The sequence below is a fragment of the Aquarana catesbeiana genome, linkage group LG04, assembly GCF_042186555.1.
Source record: "Aquarana catesbeiana isolate 2022-GZ linkage group LG04, ASM4218655v1, whole genome shotgun sequence".
Lineage (NCBI taxonomy): Eukaryota > Metazoa > Chordata > Amphibia > Anura > Ranidae > Aquarana > Aquarana catesbeiana.
Genome location: NC_133327.1, coordinates 4,471,915 through 4,486,534, shown reverse-complemented (window position 1 = coordinate 4,486,534; position 14,620 = coordinate 4,471,915). Strand labels below are relative to the sequence as shown.

At 38.8% G+C, this 14,620-nt stretch overlaps 1 protein-coding gene across 1 annotated transcript in view; it reads left to right on the top strand.

The window, feature by feature from the left end:
* The window catches only part of LOC141141100 (vomeronasal type-2 receptor 26-like), a 166,324-nt gene that overhangs the window by 111,512 nt on the left and 40,192 nt on the right, over positions 1-14,620 (top strand). Inside the window, exons 2-3 of the mRNA XM_073628810.1 lie at positions 8,590-9,399; positions 12,580-12,798. Coding sequence (XP_073484911.1) covers positions 8,590-9,399; positions 12,580-12,798 — 1,029 coding nt within the window. The remainder of the gene's footprint in view (positions 1-8,589; positions 9,400-12,579; positions 12,799-14,620) is intronic.

Genomic DNA, 14,620 nt, shown 5'->3' with positions numbered 1-14,620 from the left:
TATATATTTTTTTAAAGCAAATGCCCTACAGATTAAAATGGTGGGTGTTTCATTTTTTTTTTTTCACACAGTATTTGCGCAGCGATTTTTCAAACGCATTTTTTTGGGAAAAAACACACTTTTTTAAATTTTAATGCATTAAAACACACTATATTGCCCAAATGTTTGATGAAATAAAAAAAATGATCTTAGGCCGAGTACATGGATACCAAACATGACATGCTTTAAAATTGCGCAGTGGCGACAAACTAAATACATTTTTAAAAGCCTTTAAAAGCCTTTACAGGTTACCACTTTAGATTTACAGAGGAGGTCTACTGCTAAAATTACTTCCCTCGATCTGACCTTCGTGGTGATACCTCACATGCATGGTGCAATTTCTGTTTACATTTGACGCCAGACCGACGCTTGCGTTCGCCTTTGCGAGAGAGCAGGGGGGGACAGGGGTGCTTTTTAATTTTTTTTTCTTTATTTTTTTTTGCTTTTTTATCTTATTTTTAAACTGTTCCTTTCATTTTTTTTTTAAATCATTTTTATTGTTATCTCAGGGAATGTAAATATCCCCTATGATAGCAATAGGTAGAGACAGGTACTTTTTTTGAAAAAATTGGGGTCTATTAGACCCTAGATTTCTCCTCTGCCCTCAAAGCATCTGACCACACCAAGATCGGTGTGATAAAATGCTTTCCAATTTCCCAATGGCTCTGTTTACATCCGGCGAAATCTAAGTCATGAAATGCTCGTAGCTTCCGGTTTCTTAGGCCATAGAGATGTTTGGAGCCACTTTGGTCTCTAATCAGCTCTATGGTCAGCTGGCTGAATCACCGGCTGCATTCTCAGGTTCCCTGTTGGGACAGGAGAGCCAGAGAAAAACATGGAAGACGGTGGGGGGGGGTCATTCCCTCCCACTGCTTGTAAAAGCAGTCTAGAGGCTAATTAGCCACTAGGATTGCTTTTACATGAAAGCCGACCGCTGGCTGAAAAGAATGATACCAAGATAATACCTAAACCTGCAGGCATCATTGTGGTATAACCACTCAAAGTCCAGCAACATACCAGTACATTGCTGGTCCTTGTTGGGCATATATTGTAATCTTTTTTTTTTCATGCAGCCTGTGGGCTGCATGAAAAAAAGAGATTGATCGGTGGGTATGCCCATCATTAGAATACCTCCCTTCATCCACCCACTTCTAATGATGGGCATACATGCACCATTTATATATGCCGAAGCAGGGGGGCATCCTCCCGCAAAAGGTAGGAGCAAATCGCTCCTCCGCCCCTGCTGCCCCCATGCTTCAGCATATATCACCTGTAACTTTTGTAACTGTAACCGGTTCCAGGTTCGGGTCTCTCAAAAAGCGATGGCATCTTGGGAGACCCTGTGAAAGTGTGTCCTAGTCTGTGCAATGCTGTACCCTATGCTAATACTCAACTAGTGTATGGTAGCGTTCAAAACATTCACCAATGCAAAGACCAGGATTGTCAGGACAGGAGGGACAATGATAGCGGGGGTCAAGCCTATATCCGTGTTTGCTGCAGACACAACATCTTTTTGGGGGGGGTTCGTTGGGTAGGGGTACTCGGGAGGACATAAAGAAAATGCCTCTCATGCAGCCGACTGCATTTAGTTGGGGATGTGAATGGGGGAAGTACGGGTGCTGCAGAAGTGGTGGGTTCCCAATTAGGATTGGCGAATGCAGCAGGAAGGGCACTATGGGCACGACGGGCCTGTGTATGTCTTCTTCTTGGTGGCAGCGGGACACTACTTGTGCTTGCCACCTCACCAGCTTGAACTGCACTTATGGGACTCGCCACGTCACCAAGTGTTACTGCAGTGCTGGTTTGACTATGACCGGGGTGTACTAGGCCGCTGATGCTTGCCAGTTCACCAAAACGCTATCAAAAAAACTGTTAGCGATCGCAGGGATCAGGCCTGAATCTGCGAATGCTGCAGTTATGCGTTTAGTGTTTTGTAAGTGACAGTTTGCGATCGATACTGCACTTGGGTGGGCTGGGCTGGGCAGACGGAGGGACAAAATGCAGGTGCTAGCAGGTATCTGGGCTGATCCCGCTAACACTGCATTTTTGGGAACCCTAAACTGCTGGGGACACTAGTATAGATCTGATCGGATCAGATATTGATCCGTTCAGATACTATACCACTAAGGGAGGTGTACGGTGCATGCGTGGGTATTAGCACTACTGGCACTAACCTGACGCTGCCTGGGGCTGGTGCTTGCCAGTTCACCAAAACGCTACCAAAAAAACTGTTAGCGATTGCAGGGATCAGACCTGACTCTGCAAACGCTGCAGTTATGCGTTTAGTGTTTTGTAAGTGACAGTGATCGATCGATACTGCACTTGGGTGGGCTGGGCTGGGCCGGGCGGAGGGGCAAAACGCAGGTGCTAGCAGGTATCTGGGCTGATCCTGCTAACACTGCGTTTTTGGGAACCCTAAACTGCTGGGGATGCTAGTATAGATCTGATCGGATCAGATATTGATCCGTTCAGATACTATACCACTAAGGGAGGTGTACGGTGAAAGCGTAGGTGTTAGCGCTACTGGCACTAACCTGATGCTGCCTGGGGCTGGTGCTTGCCAGTTCACCAAAACGCTACCAAAAAAACTGTTAGCGATCGCAGGGATCTGGCCTGACTCTGCGAACGCTGCAGTTATGCGTTTAGTGTTTTGTAAGTGACAGTGATCGATCGATACTGCACTTGGGTGGGCTGGGCTGGGCCTGGCGGAGGGGCAAAACGCAGGTGCTAGCAGGTATCTGGGCTGATCCCTCTAACACTGCGTTTTTGGGAACCCTAAACTGCTGGGGATGCTAGTATAGATCTGATCGGATCAGATATTGATCCGTTCAGATACTATATCACTAAGGGAGGTGTATTCTGCGTGTGTGGGTGTTGTAACCTGATGCTGCCTGGGGCGATGCCGACCCTATCTGACCCTAAAACCTAAGTTATATCACCTCCGGGCGATAAGGGGGCTAAACCTTTATTCGGTAATAAACGGCGGGTGCCCTGACACTATAAAAAATAAACGAAATAACCAGCGTCACCCGTAACAGTAATACGGTGATCACTGGTGAAAGGGTCAACTAGGGGGCAATCAAGGGGTTAAAACATTTATTAGGTAGTATATGGGGGTCCCTGACGCTATAAAACGCTGACGGCGAACCTATATATTTACCTCCCTAACTAGCGTCACCAGTGACACTAATACAGCGATCGGAAAAACGATCGCTTAATGACACTGGTGATGGGGGGTGATCAAGGGGTTAAAACTTTATTAGGGGGGTTAGGGGGGTATCCTAGACCTAAAGGGGGCTAACACTAACTGACCTACCACACTAACTGTCACAAACTGACACCAATGCAGTAATCAGAAAAAAAAAACTGCTTGGTGTCAGTGTGACGGGGGGGTGATTGAGGGGTGATCGGGGGGGTGATGGGGGGTGTAATGTATGTCTGACATGTTCTACTGTGTGTGTTTTACACTCACATTGATGTCTTCTCTCCTTGGCTCTGGAACGGAAAACACAGAGCCGAGGAGCGATGACATCACTTCCTCTGCCTCTGTTTACTATACAGAGGCAAAGGAAGATTCTCATTTGCTGGGAGCGATCGGGAGGGGGGGGCACGAATGGATGGCCTCCCCCTCACGTCTGATCGCTCCCGGACAGAAGCCGACCGCCTCGGGCACCGAGGGGGTCCGATTGGACCCCCCGCCCACGGGAGGCAGATTACGTACAGGTACGTGATTCTGCCTGCCCGTGCCATTCTGCCAACGTATATCGTCGTGAGGCGGTCGGCAACTGGTTAAGCATCATTAAAAGCACGGCTCCTTTAAAAATTATCTTTTTTAAAAGTTTTTTTGCATTGGTAAATGTCCCCCAGAAACCCATGCCCTCATACCCTTGTTATGGCCAATAACTTGCATATAAGCCTTCAAAATTAGGGCTTTTTTCCTGTTCAGGTACTATAGACTTCAATAGGGTTCATTGTTCGGGTCTGAACTTTTGTGAACTTCGAGAGTTCTGGCGCAAATCGAATCAAGGGGTGTTCGGCCCATCTCTATCTGCAGATAAACAGGTGCAACTTATGTAGGAGGGTTTGTTTCATATCTATGAATCACCTGATGCTATTAAATTCACTGGGTATATGGAAGGGTTTTCAACTACTTAACACATTTTTACAATGCTACTAAGCCTTTATTGGATAGGCTGAAATTCCAGAAGGAGAGAGCAAGCTGAATAAAGATTCGGCCAGATCTCTATTATAGTTGGGTGAACAGTTCGGCCTGAGTATGAGTTTGGGCCGAACACTGGCTGTCCGCCTGATTCGGGGAACACCCAAATTTGTAGGGTGTTCACCCCGCCGAACGCCCTGCAATACGCTGCACAAAGCTTTGCCCAATCAGGGCACGGTAAAAGCTGATTGTTAAGGATCGTGGCCAGGAAGCCGGTCATGGCATCCCTAACAACGATGAGTCATTAGCTGTCAATGAGCTTCCCCACTGACAGCTGAATTAAATAAAAAAAATTGCAGGTAAAAAAAAAATTAAAATTAAAAAAACGCGGTGTGTGGGGTCTCTTCAGGTTTGGTATTGATTTTGATTTTAAGGGGAACCCCACACCAAAATTTTTAAAAAACACCATGGGCCCCCCAAAATGAAAAATAAATCCTTACCAGACCCTTATTCGAGCATGCAGCCTGGCAGCTCAAGAAAGGGGGAGACGAGCGCCCCTCCCCCTTGAACCTCAATTTTGTTATTGGGTTCCCCTTAAAATCCATACCAGACCCAAAGGGGAAGGGGACCCCATGCCATTTATTTCTTATTTTGTTTTTCAATAGCCGGCAATTGCAATCGAAAGCAAATTTAAATGTGATATAGAAATGTAATTTTTTTGCCGCAGCATGTTCTAAGCATGCTACAGATGTGCCCCTTTGCAGGTATAATAAGGGGACCCCCCAGGCACTATATTTAAAGTATTTTTTTCATTTTTATTGTTGTCCTTTAAGCATCATTAAAATGACTGGTCCTGAAGAAAACAATTGTTTTTAGAAAAAAAATTTGCATTGATGCATGTCCCCCTAGGCCAGTACCCAGACCCCCATATCCCTTTTATGGCCAATTACTTGCATATAAGCCTTCAAAATGGGGTTGATTTTTCAAGTTCGGGTCCCATAGACTTTAATAGGGTTCGCCGTTTGGGTCAGAACTTTTCCTTTGTTCTGGAGTTCTGCTGCAAACCGAACAGGTGGGTGTTCGGCCCATCTCTAGTCTCTTTATAGGAGCCACAGAGTAAGCAAATTGCACCTTACAAAAAAGTTGGGTTATTATTTCCCAAAAAGAAAGCATGTACAGATTTTCAGCCCAGTTTTTATGCTCTTTTGAATAGGCCAATAGTTTTGAGGTAAATAGCAAGCATATTGCAACTGAAAAAATCTATTTGTATTCTAAATTTAGCACACCTTTTAAATCTTTTTGTATAGTCCCCATTTTCTAAGGAATTGAGCTGGAAGATTACATCTGGTCATAACATTTTTTTTTCTATTTTAAACTAATGTGGTAAAGCTGTCCATTCTTCTTGGCAAACGCCTTCATATCCTGTAAATTCTTAGGTTTTATAGCAGACATGTGCAGGATGAAAAAATTCGTTTCGTTTCGTTTCGATTCGTTATTTAACTAAATTCGTTTAGTTAAATTCGTTGCATTCATTACATTCGTTTTCGGAATTTGTTTCGTTTCGTATTCGAATTCGAAAAAATTCGACCGCATTCGAAAAAATTCGACCGTATTCGAAAAAAACTATCAAATTCGAAAAAATTCTAACACATTCGAAAAAAGCTGTCAAATTCGAAAAAATTCTACCACATTCGAAAAAACTATCAAATTCGAAAAAATTCTAACAAATTCGAAAAAAACTATCACATTCGAAAAAATTCTACCACATTCGAAAAAACTGTCAAATTCGAAAAAATTCTACCACATTCAAAAAAAACTATCAAATTCAAAAAAAATTTTACTACATTCGAAAAAAATATCAAATTCGAAAAAATTCTACCACATTCGAAAAAAAACTGTCAAATTCGAAAAATTTCTACCACATTCGAAAAAAACTATAAAATTCGAAAAAATTCTAACACATTTGAAAAAACTATCAAATTCGAAAAAATTCTACCACATTCGAAAAAAATATCAAATTCGAAAAAATTCTACCACATTCGAAAAAAAACTGTCAAATTCGAAAAATTTCTACCACATTCGAAAAAAACTATAAAATTCGAAAAAATTCTAACACATTCGAAAAAACTATCAAATTCGAAAAAATTCTACCACATTCGAAAAAAATATCAAATTCGAAAAAATTCTACCACATTCGAAAAAAAACTGTCAAATTCGAAAAATTTCTACCACATTCGAAAAAAACTATAAAATTCGAAAAAATTCTAACACATTTGAAAAAACTATCAAATTCGAAAAAATTCTACCACATTCGAAAAAAATATCAAATTCGAAAATATTCTACCACATTCGAAAAAAAACTCAAATTCGAAAAATTTCTACCAGATTCGAAAAAAACTATAAAATTCGAAAAAAAATTCTAACACATTCGAAAAAACTATCAAATTCGAAAAAATTCTACCACATTCGAAAAAAACTGTCAAATTCGAAAAAATTCTACCACATTCGAAAAAAACTGTCAAATTCGAAAAAATTCTACCACATTCAAAAAAAACTATCAAATTCAAAAAAAATTTTACTACATTCAAAAACAACTGTCAAATTTGAACAATTTCTACCACATTCGAAAAAAACTATAAAATTTGAAAAAATTCTACCGCATTTGAAAAAAACAATAACTGAATTTGAAAAAGTAAACTATATATATGGTTATATATATATATATATATTATACACATACACACACACATATATATATATATATATATATATATATATATATATATATATATATATATATATATATATATATATATATATATAAAACCATCTTCCGAAATTTGAATTTCTTATAAAATGAATTCGAATTTGAATAGGAAAGATAGAAAACAGAATAGAAGAAAATATAATATATATATTATATTTTCTTCTATTCTGTTTTCTATCTTTTCTATTCAAATTTGAATTCATTCTATACGAAATTCAAACTTCAGAAACCATGTACCGAAATTCGAATTTCGTATAGAATGAATTTGAATTGAAAAGACTATTACAGAATATATAATATATATATATATATATATATATATATTATATATTCTGTAATAGTCTTTTCAATTCGAATTCATTCTATACGAAATTCGAATTTCGGTACATGGTTTCTGAAGTTTGAATTTCGTATAGAATGAATTTGAATTGAAAAGACTATTATAAAATATAAAATAATAGAAAAGAAAAGCATAAAAAAACAATAGAAGAGAATAATAAAAAAAAAAAAAATATATATATATATATATATATATTTATATATATATATTCTATTGCTTTATTATTTTATATTCTATCTTATTGTTTTTTTTTAGAAAAACGTTTTCTATTTTTTTCGAATTCGAATATGTTTTCGAATTCGATTCGAATATGTTTTCGAATTCGATTCGAATATGTTTTCGAATATGTTTTCGAATTCGATTCGAATATGTTTTCGAATTCGATTCGAATATGTTTTCGAATTCGTTCGTTTTTTTTTCGGATTCGTTTAAATTCTTTACTTTTGTAATTCGGAAATTCGGATGCATCCGAATTTCCGAATAATGAAAAATTCGTCCGAATTTCGATTCGGAACGAAACGAAATGCACATGCCTATTTTATAGCATGAACTGGATATCTGAGATGTCCCCAAAGTAGATCTATGATGTTGAGGTTAGGAGATTGTGATGGCCACTCTAGAACCTTTACTGTTTTCTGCTGCTACAGAAACATTTTCATGTCTGAATGTTCCAGTGCACCCCATGCACAGCTTTTAGGCTGATTAATGCATTTCTTTCCCCAATAGTTTCTAATAATATGCTGAATTCATTTTGTTGTCAATTTGGAATACATTTTCTGTGCTGCTGCTCAGCCCCCCCCCCAAAAAAAAAAAGTTCCATTGTAGGGGTAGTTGTTCAGAAGCCTTGTTGTCTCCATTTCATTGTAGTGTTTGGTTATGGATTGTGGCTTCAACTTGGTATGCTGTTTTTTCTGGTGTTGGATCAGCAAAAATGGCTGACATTCCACAAATTTTGCCAGACATATGTAAAGGTATGAGTACAAATGTAAATATAAAATAAGATGTATTAACTCACCCCCTTGAGGATCCTTTATATTGCATTTTATAGTTATATGTAAATAAAATAGCGAGACAAAATAATATCCACCATTAAAGGACAAATCAATTATTTCTTCACTTTAAAATGTACATACAGGAAACATACAGGAATCATAAAAAAAAATCAGGTAGGCAAAAAAATCCTCAGAGGCAAAGTTAAGCACAATGTCATATTTCCCTGTTTCTAAAACTTTTGTTTTTCATATGGTTGCAATTGTATTAAGAAATCCAGGAACTCTTTTGTAGATCAGCTATGGTGCAACCAGCTATGTATTAAGTAACAAGAATAACTACCCATCATTTTTCCGGACTGTTCAGAGTAACAAGGCCATTTATTTAAATCTATCAAGTCTTCTACAAATCTTTGGCTGGACATGGGTTGGAGTTCTATCATCTGATGATGACAGCGGTGATGTAGAAACCCAGCTTCTGATCCAGTATCTGGCTATAAAGGGCATTTGTATTGCCTACATGATAAAGATAAGGTATGTTGTACTAAGTGCTGTAGATGAAATTTTAAAAAACAACATTGAGATAATTAGAAGGTCATCTGCTCAGGTTATAATCCTATGTGGGGCCTTTTCTTCATTCATGGCTGATAGTTTAGCAAAGCTAAGAGATGAGCTCCATGATAAGACTTTAATTTTTGGACCAATATATGCTTCAAAAACATTTCTTGTGGAGCATTACAGAAAGGTTCTTGAAGGTAGTCTGGCTTTAGAATTTTTTGCTCTTCCTGTTCCTGATATGAAGCATTTCTATGATAGTTTTCATCCTGAGGACAGGTTACTAGGACATATATGGCTGTTATATTTACATTGTACAACAAATGAACCCCGTAATACAATCTATATGGGTATATATAAATGTCCTCTACTTCGCAACTGCTCCGGGACTGAACGTATCAGTGATTTCACTAGTTTCCAAAACCCTGGTTTAACTGATCGAGTATATGAAGCAGTTTATTCTTTGGCTCGTGCTCTACACAACATGTATCTTTCTCCAGTCAAAAAGTCTCAAGATAAGACGACTCTGGCACATACCTACCCACACCAGGTAAGTAATTACTTATTTACTTTAATACAAAGATGATTTGTTGGATATATAAAGTACATTTATCCTCTTTTACAAGAAGACTGGGGCAAAACCACAAACTTGGAAAAAATCTCACATTTCTTTCAGCCTCAGTTGTGCAAGGGTGATGTCATTCCTCCATTAATACGATCCTAAGAAACTCAGATTCTTCTGAGGAGATGCTACAACACAGTGCTGGGAATGTCTTCTTAGTGGGATTTGGAGTACTCTACATTCCCCAGATCTTGATGGAAGATAGATGAAGTGTCCCTTGTCTGGGTGCTTAAATTGAAGGGAAAGGTAAGTATACTATGAAGCCCCCACCCCACCCTACTGATTTTTTTCTTCAACTTTTATGTTGCTTTTCGGAAATGATGAGTGTGGGGGGCACTTGGAAAGTGGACTACATTCACATCTACATTTTAAAGTCCGGGTCCACTTTAAGTAGTAATGAGTAAAATTTATCAATTTCACTTTTCCAAAATCTCCCCAGAATTTGCCAATTTTTAGCACAGTAGAGCTCTCTAAGAATAAAAGGGATTCACTTGCCTTGTTCGGTCACATACCTCAGAAATAAGAGAATTATTCTGCATAGCCAACACTGGCTTTGACATCAGTTGGTACAGCTCCTAGGTTTAGTGCACAGTCACCAAAGTCAAGTTGCTGACTTGAGCAATTTACTTGAGTCCTCAGTATTACTGTGTTGGCACTATGGGGTTGATTTACTAAAGGCAAACAGACTGTGCACTTTGCAAAGTGCAGTTGCACTATGCAACTGCAGTTGCTCCAGAGCTTAGTAAATGAGCAGAAATTCTGCTGACTCCCATCATCCAATCATGTGCAAGCAAAAATGCAATTTTTTTAAAACTTTCCTTGCATGTGATTGGGTACTCTTTTCAAAGTGAAGCCTTACCTCATTTACCAATCTCTGAAGCAACTCCACTTGCAGAGGGTAACTGCATTTTTCAAAGTGCACAGTCTATTTGCCTTTAGTAAATCAACCCCTATGTTTGCATTTTTCACCCACAATTGCCGTATACCTACTTTACAACTAAGCTACATAATACTGACACAGTTAGCTCTACTCTTTCAGGCTGAGTTCACATTTCAGTGCAGAGCGGCTCACAGCAGGGGTCCGGTGCATCCCTGTTCACCATTTTATGTTATTTTTGGCTGAATTCAGACCTGAAATGGACCAGAAGACGCACACGACTCCTGTGCAATTCACTCCGCAGCTGTCCCGGAGCTGTGTGAACTGCCACCATTGAGTGCCGGTCACAGGCTCCTGACATGCAATTTGGATTCGGGGATTCCGCGCCCAATTTACAATAGTGTGAACCCAGTCTACAGAGCTGTAGAGTGGAGCGACCCCCCAGTCTTGGCCTGCCCTGTGCAACTATCCTGTGTGAAACAGGCCAGTCAGTGGGGAAACAAATGGGTGGGAGAAAACAGTTGGTCCAAGTGCAGGGTAAACAATATAAAGCTAGTCTTGATTATCCTCTGATATCACCATGATCTGCTTATTGTGACTGGGGAGATGATTGGACCAACAAGCTGACATTTTGGAATCATATGTCGACTTTTACTTTGAGGAAATATTGAGACCAGCCTGAGTTTTGCCATTACTTGTTTACATTGTTTTTGATTACATCCTTCCATTGGGAAGAAATTACCTTATTCTGAGCAAAATGTGTTCTAAACAATATTCCCAAAGCTTGTGTTCCCGTAACTGGCTGTACAGTAAGTGGGTGCTGAAATGGCCACCAACTGGAGACCAGAATGAATCAGAGCAAAGGATATGTCATCAGCACACAAGGGAACTCCATACGAGGATCCAATGCTTTATCTAATGATCACATCACAGCAAAGGACAAAAACATTTCAGAGTCACGCAAGACCGCTCCATCAGGTGTGTGGACTTTAACTTTTGAGGTAGTGACTGGCCTCAGGTGATACATAGAGATAAAACAAATCCTACTAAATAAGGTGTACCTTTCAATCTGCAGTCTTCTCTTCTCTACAACTGTTCGAAGTGCTGAATTTATAAAGCGTGTCTGATATTTCAGAAAATGGGGCGGAGAGCTGAAATTACGCTCTGCAGAGTTCAGTGAGGAGAACTCTGAGAGCTGATTGGAGGGAAGAGACACATACCCCTCTACACAGCTCACAGGAACAGAGCTGAAGCTGTCAATTTGCTGCAGGTCCCTTCCCTGTCACCATTTTTCTCTTGGTGTCAGGAGAACTTGTGAGATAGCTGATAGCAGAGGAACGAGGCAGCAGACAGAAATGACGCTTAGTGCTTTTAATTGAGGTGAGTACACACTATAGAATGATATCCTTTGTTCAGACATAAGCTTGATTATTAATCCCACAAATGGCCAGAATTGTATAACAAAATTTGGCCCCTAAACTTCAATGGGCAGTATTTATAAAACCATTCACCAGCAGAACCCAGGAAGATTTACATACCTTAAAGCAACTGATTTAAAATTGTACCGTTATAATTACTATTCATTTTGAACAATATTGAACTTTTATGTAAATCATGAACTTAATCCAACTTTAGACTTTTCAGATATATAGGGTATTTAAATGTGTTCTGTTTCTTTCTTTCAGTTAATGTTAATGTAAGGCCAAACTGGATAAAATATTTTTGTATCAAAAACAATTGCCATGTGTTATTTTCCTTGCCATCAACATTTTTTATTCTTTGTCCTGTTTACTGTATATGCAGTCCACCGATGGTTGTATGGCATCTCCCGGACGGGCCTGCCTAATGTGTGTTGAAATGGCCCTTTGTAGACACCTGGGAGACAGGGACAGTGTTCTCACCCCATAACAGGAAGTTCCTGAATAAGGACCTTCATGGCAGGCTCATCAGGGATTGTTTTAATGAAAATGGCAGATTTGAATTGATTGAAAATATTTTTTTCAATTACATGAACATGTTAAAGCTCCTATGAGATTTTAGTGAATGGATTTTATCTACTTTAATGGATTTTAAGAAATCCATATTAAGATATTAGATACGTTAGGTCTCCATAATGGATGTGTTTCACTGTAATCACTTGATTTTTCACAATAGCTGGTCACAGATCGCTCTCTGTGGAGGCAGCCTAGATACTGTATAATTTGTCTTTTTTTCATTTACCATTTTACCAGCTTAATTATTGGGTCAAAAATCTGAAAAGCTTGAAGGGTGACTTGCTTTTTGAGGAAAATGGGGAACTTGTCACAACATTCGACATTGCAAATTGGAGGTCTTTAAAAAATGGCTCTCTACTTGTTAGACGAGTTGGCAGTACCTTCATTGCAAACGGATCTCAGCAGAATTTCTCCATCAGGGTAAAGAACATTGTATGGAAAACTGGAATTAACAAGGTTAGATATGTTCTCTAAATTCCATAAAATATAAAGTGTATCTAAAAATATTTAATTTTTCCCTTTCCCATTGTCACATTGGGGAGATTTCCCTTTACATTCTGTAGACGTAAGTGGGAAGGAGTATAATCTATGTGAGGACAATCACTTTACAGCAGAAAAGGTTTCCATATTGGAGGGTTTCCCCTCAACTTCCGTTCTGGTGACAATGCACTCATTTATTTCTATTTTTAATTTTATTATTTATAGATTGCCAGTAATAAAATGGTCTATAAAAAATGAGTACATACATTTTTTTTTCTTTTTTTAAGAGTAAAGATTTTCTCATCTTACAAAGACTTAAAGAAAACATTTAGATACATATAGACATCATCTGTTAATGCATGCAATGTTCAACCCTCAGCGTAAACATCATCTAAGAAAATTAAATAAGGGTACACCATCAAGTTGGGGTAAACTGGTAACTCCTCAGGGTCATTTTTAAGATACTATATCAGGTGCAGCAGCTGGTTCATTGCAGTAGACCTGAGGTGGTACTTGTAATGTTGAGAGTTTCTAGTCCAATAATACAATTGCAAAAAGATTGTTAGTTCAGTTGCGCTAACCTAGCTTATGGAACCAAAGGAAAAGATAACAGGGAGAAAAAGAAATAAAGAGAAATCCCAACTGGGTAACTGTAAGAAGATCAGAATAGAGTGGAATAGAGGGGTTAGAGTCAGGAGAGGTACAAATTAAAACAGGTTGAGTTGGAAGGTTGTTGGTTGACCATTTGGAGGGGCAAATTCTTAGGTATTTATGTGTGCCTCAAGTGCTTTTAGGGGAATGGTTTTGAATCATGGAGAACCTGAGAAAATGATCCATGTGGTCCACATGGTAACATAAGTAGGGTACCTGTCGTGGTGTTCAAGGCACATGTAGATGGGTTAGCTCAATATTCTACCCTGCAATTGTAGAAGAAGATGATTTCCAGTGTCTCAGGATTACATTCCTGGCAGCAAGTTGGAAGAAGCGAAGCAGGCTCTTCTTGGCAGAATATATGGTGCGCAGGAACATGGAGAATAAATTCATGGAAAGGGGATACAGAGGTATGTGTATCCATGACCATGTCATGTATTTGAAAACACATACAGTTGTTTAACAAAGTGTAGTGATACAACAGTGGAAGAGTGGACCCTGCCCTTAAAAACTTGAGGGATAAGGGATTACAGATAGGGAGATAAGGGAGGTAAGTATTACTATATGGGATGACACCGCGTGCCTCGCCCGATGAGCAAGCAATGAAGGATTAGAGACTGAATTGAGTAATTGCTTGTAGACCTGTCTGAAGAGATGGGTTTTGAGGGTATGTTTAAATGTTTCTAGGGTTGGTGAGTGATGAATGTTATGCAGAAGTGAGACTCAGAAAAGTGAGAGACCTGTAGGAAATCTTTATGAGGATCCTATATGAGGAGGAGATCAGAATGAACTGGGTGTTTCCTCAAAAATGTTGGTGAAAATGAGAGATTTTAGTGAAATTGCATCACTTTAATCAAGTACATTACAGCCAGTACGAAAATCTAAAGTGTTTTTTGGTGCATTTAAGGGTACTCTAGGTTTTAAACTGCTCCTGAGGGATACATAAGTTACTTACGACTATCCAGGACCTCTCCTTGAGTAAATCAAAGAGAGCAATCATTAGCTTATTAAAAACAACCCTTTTTTTTTTTTTTTAATCTAATTTCACTTAAACGGTTAATAAGCGAAATTGACAATTTCAGCTTCAGCTATAATGAAATCGTCAATTTTATGGTATTAGCAGTTTTGACAAAATTGCTCAGCTCAT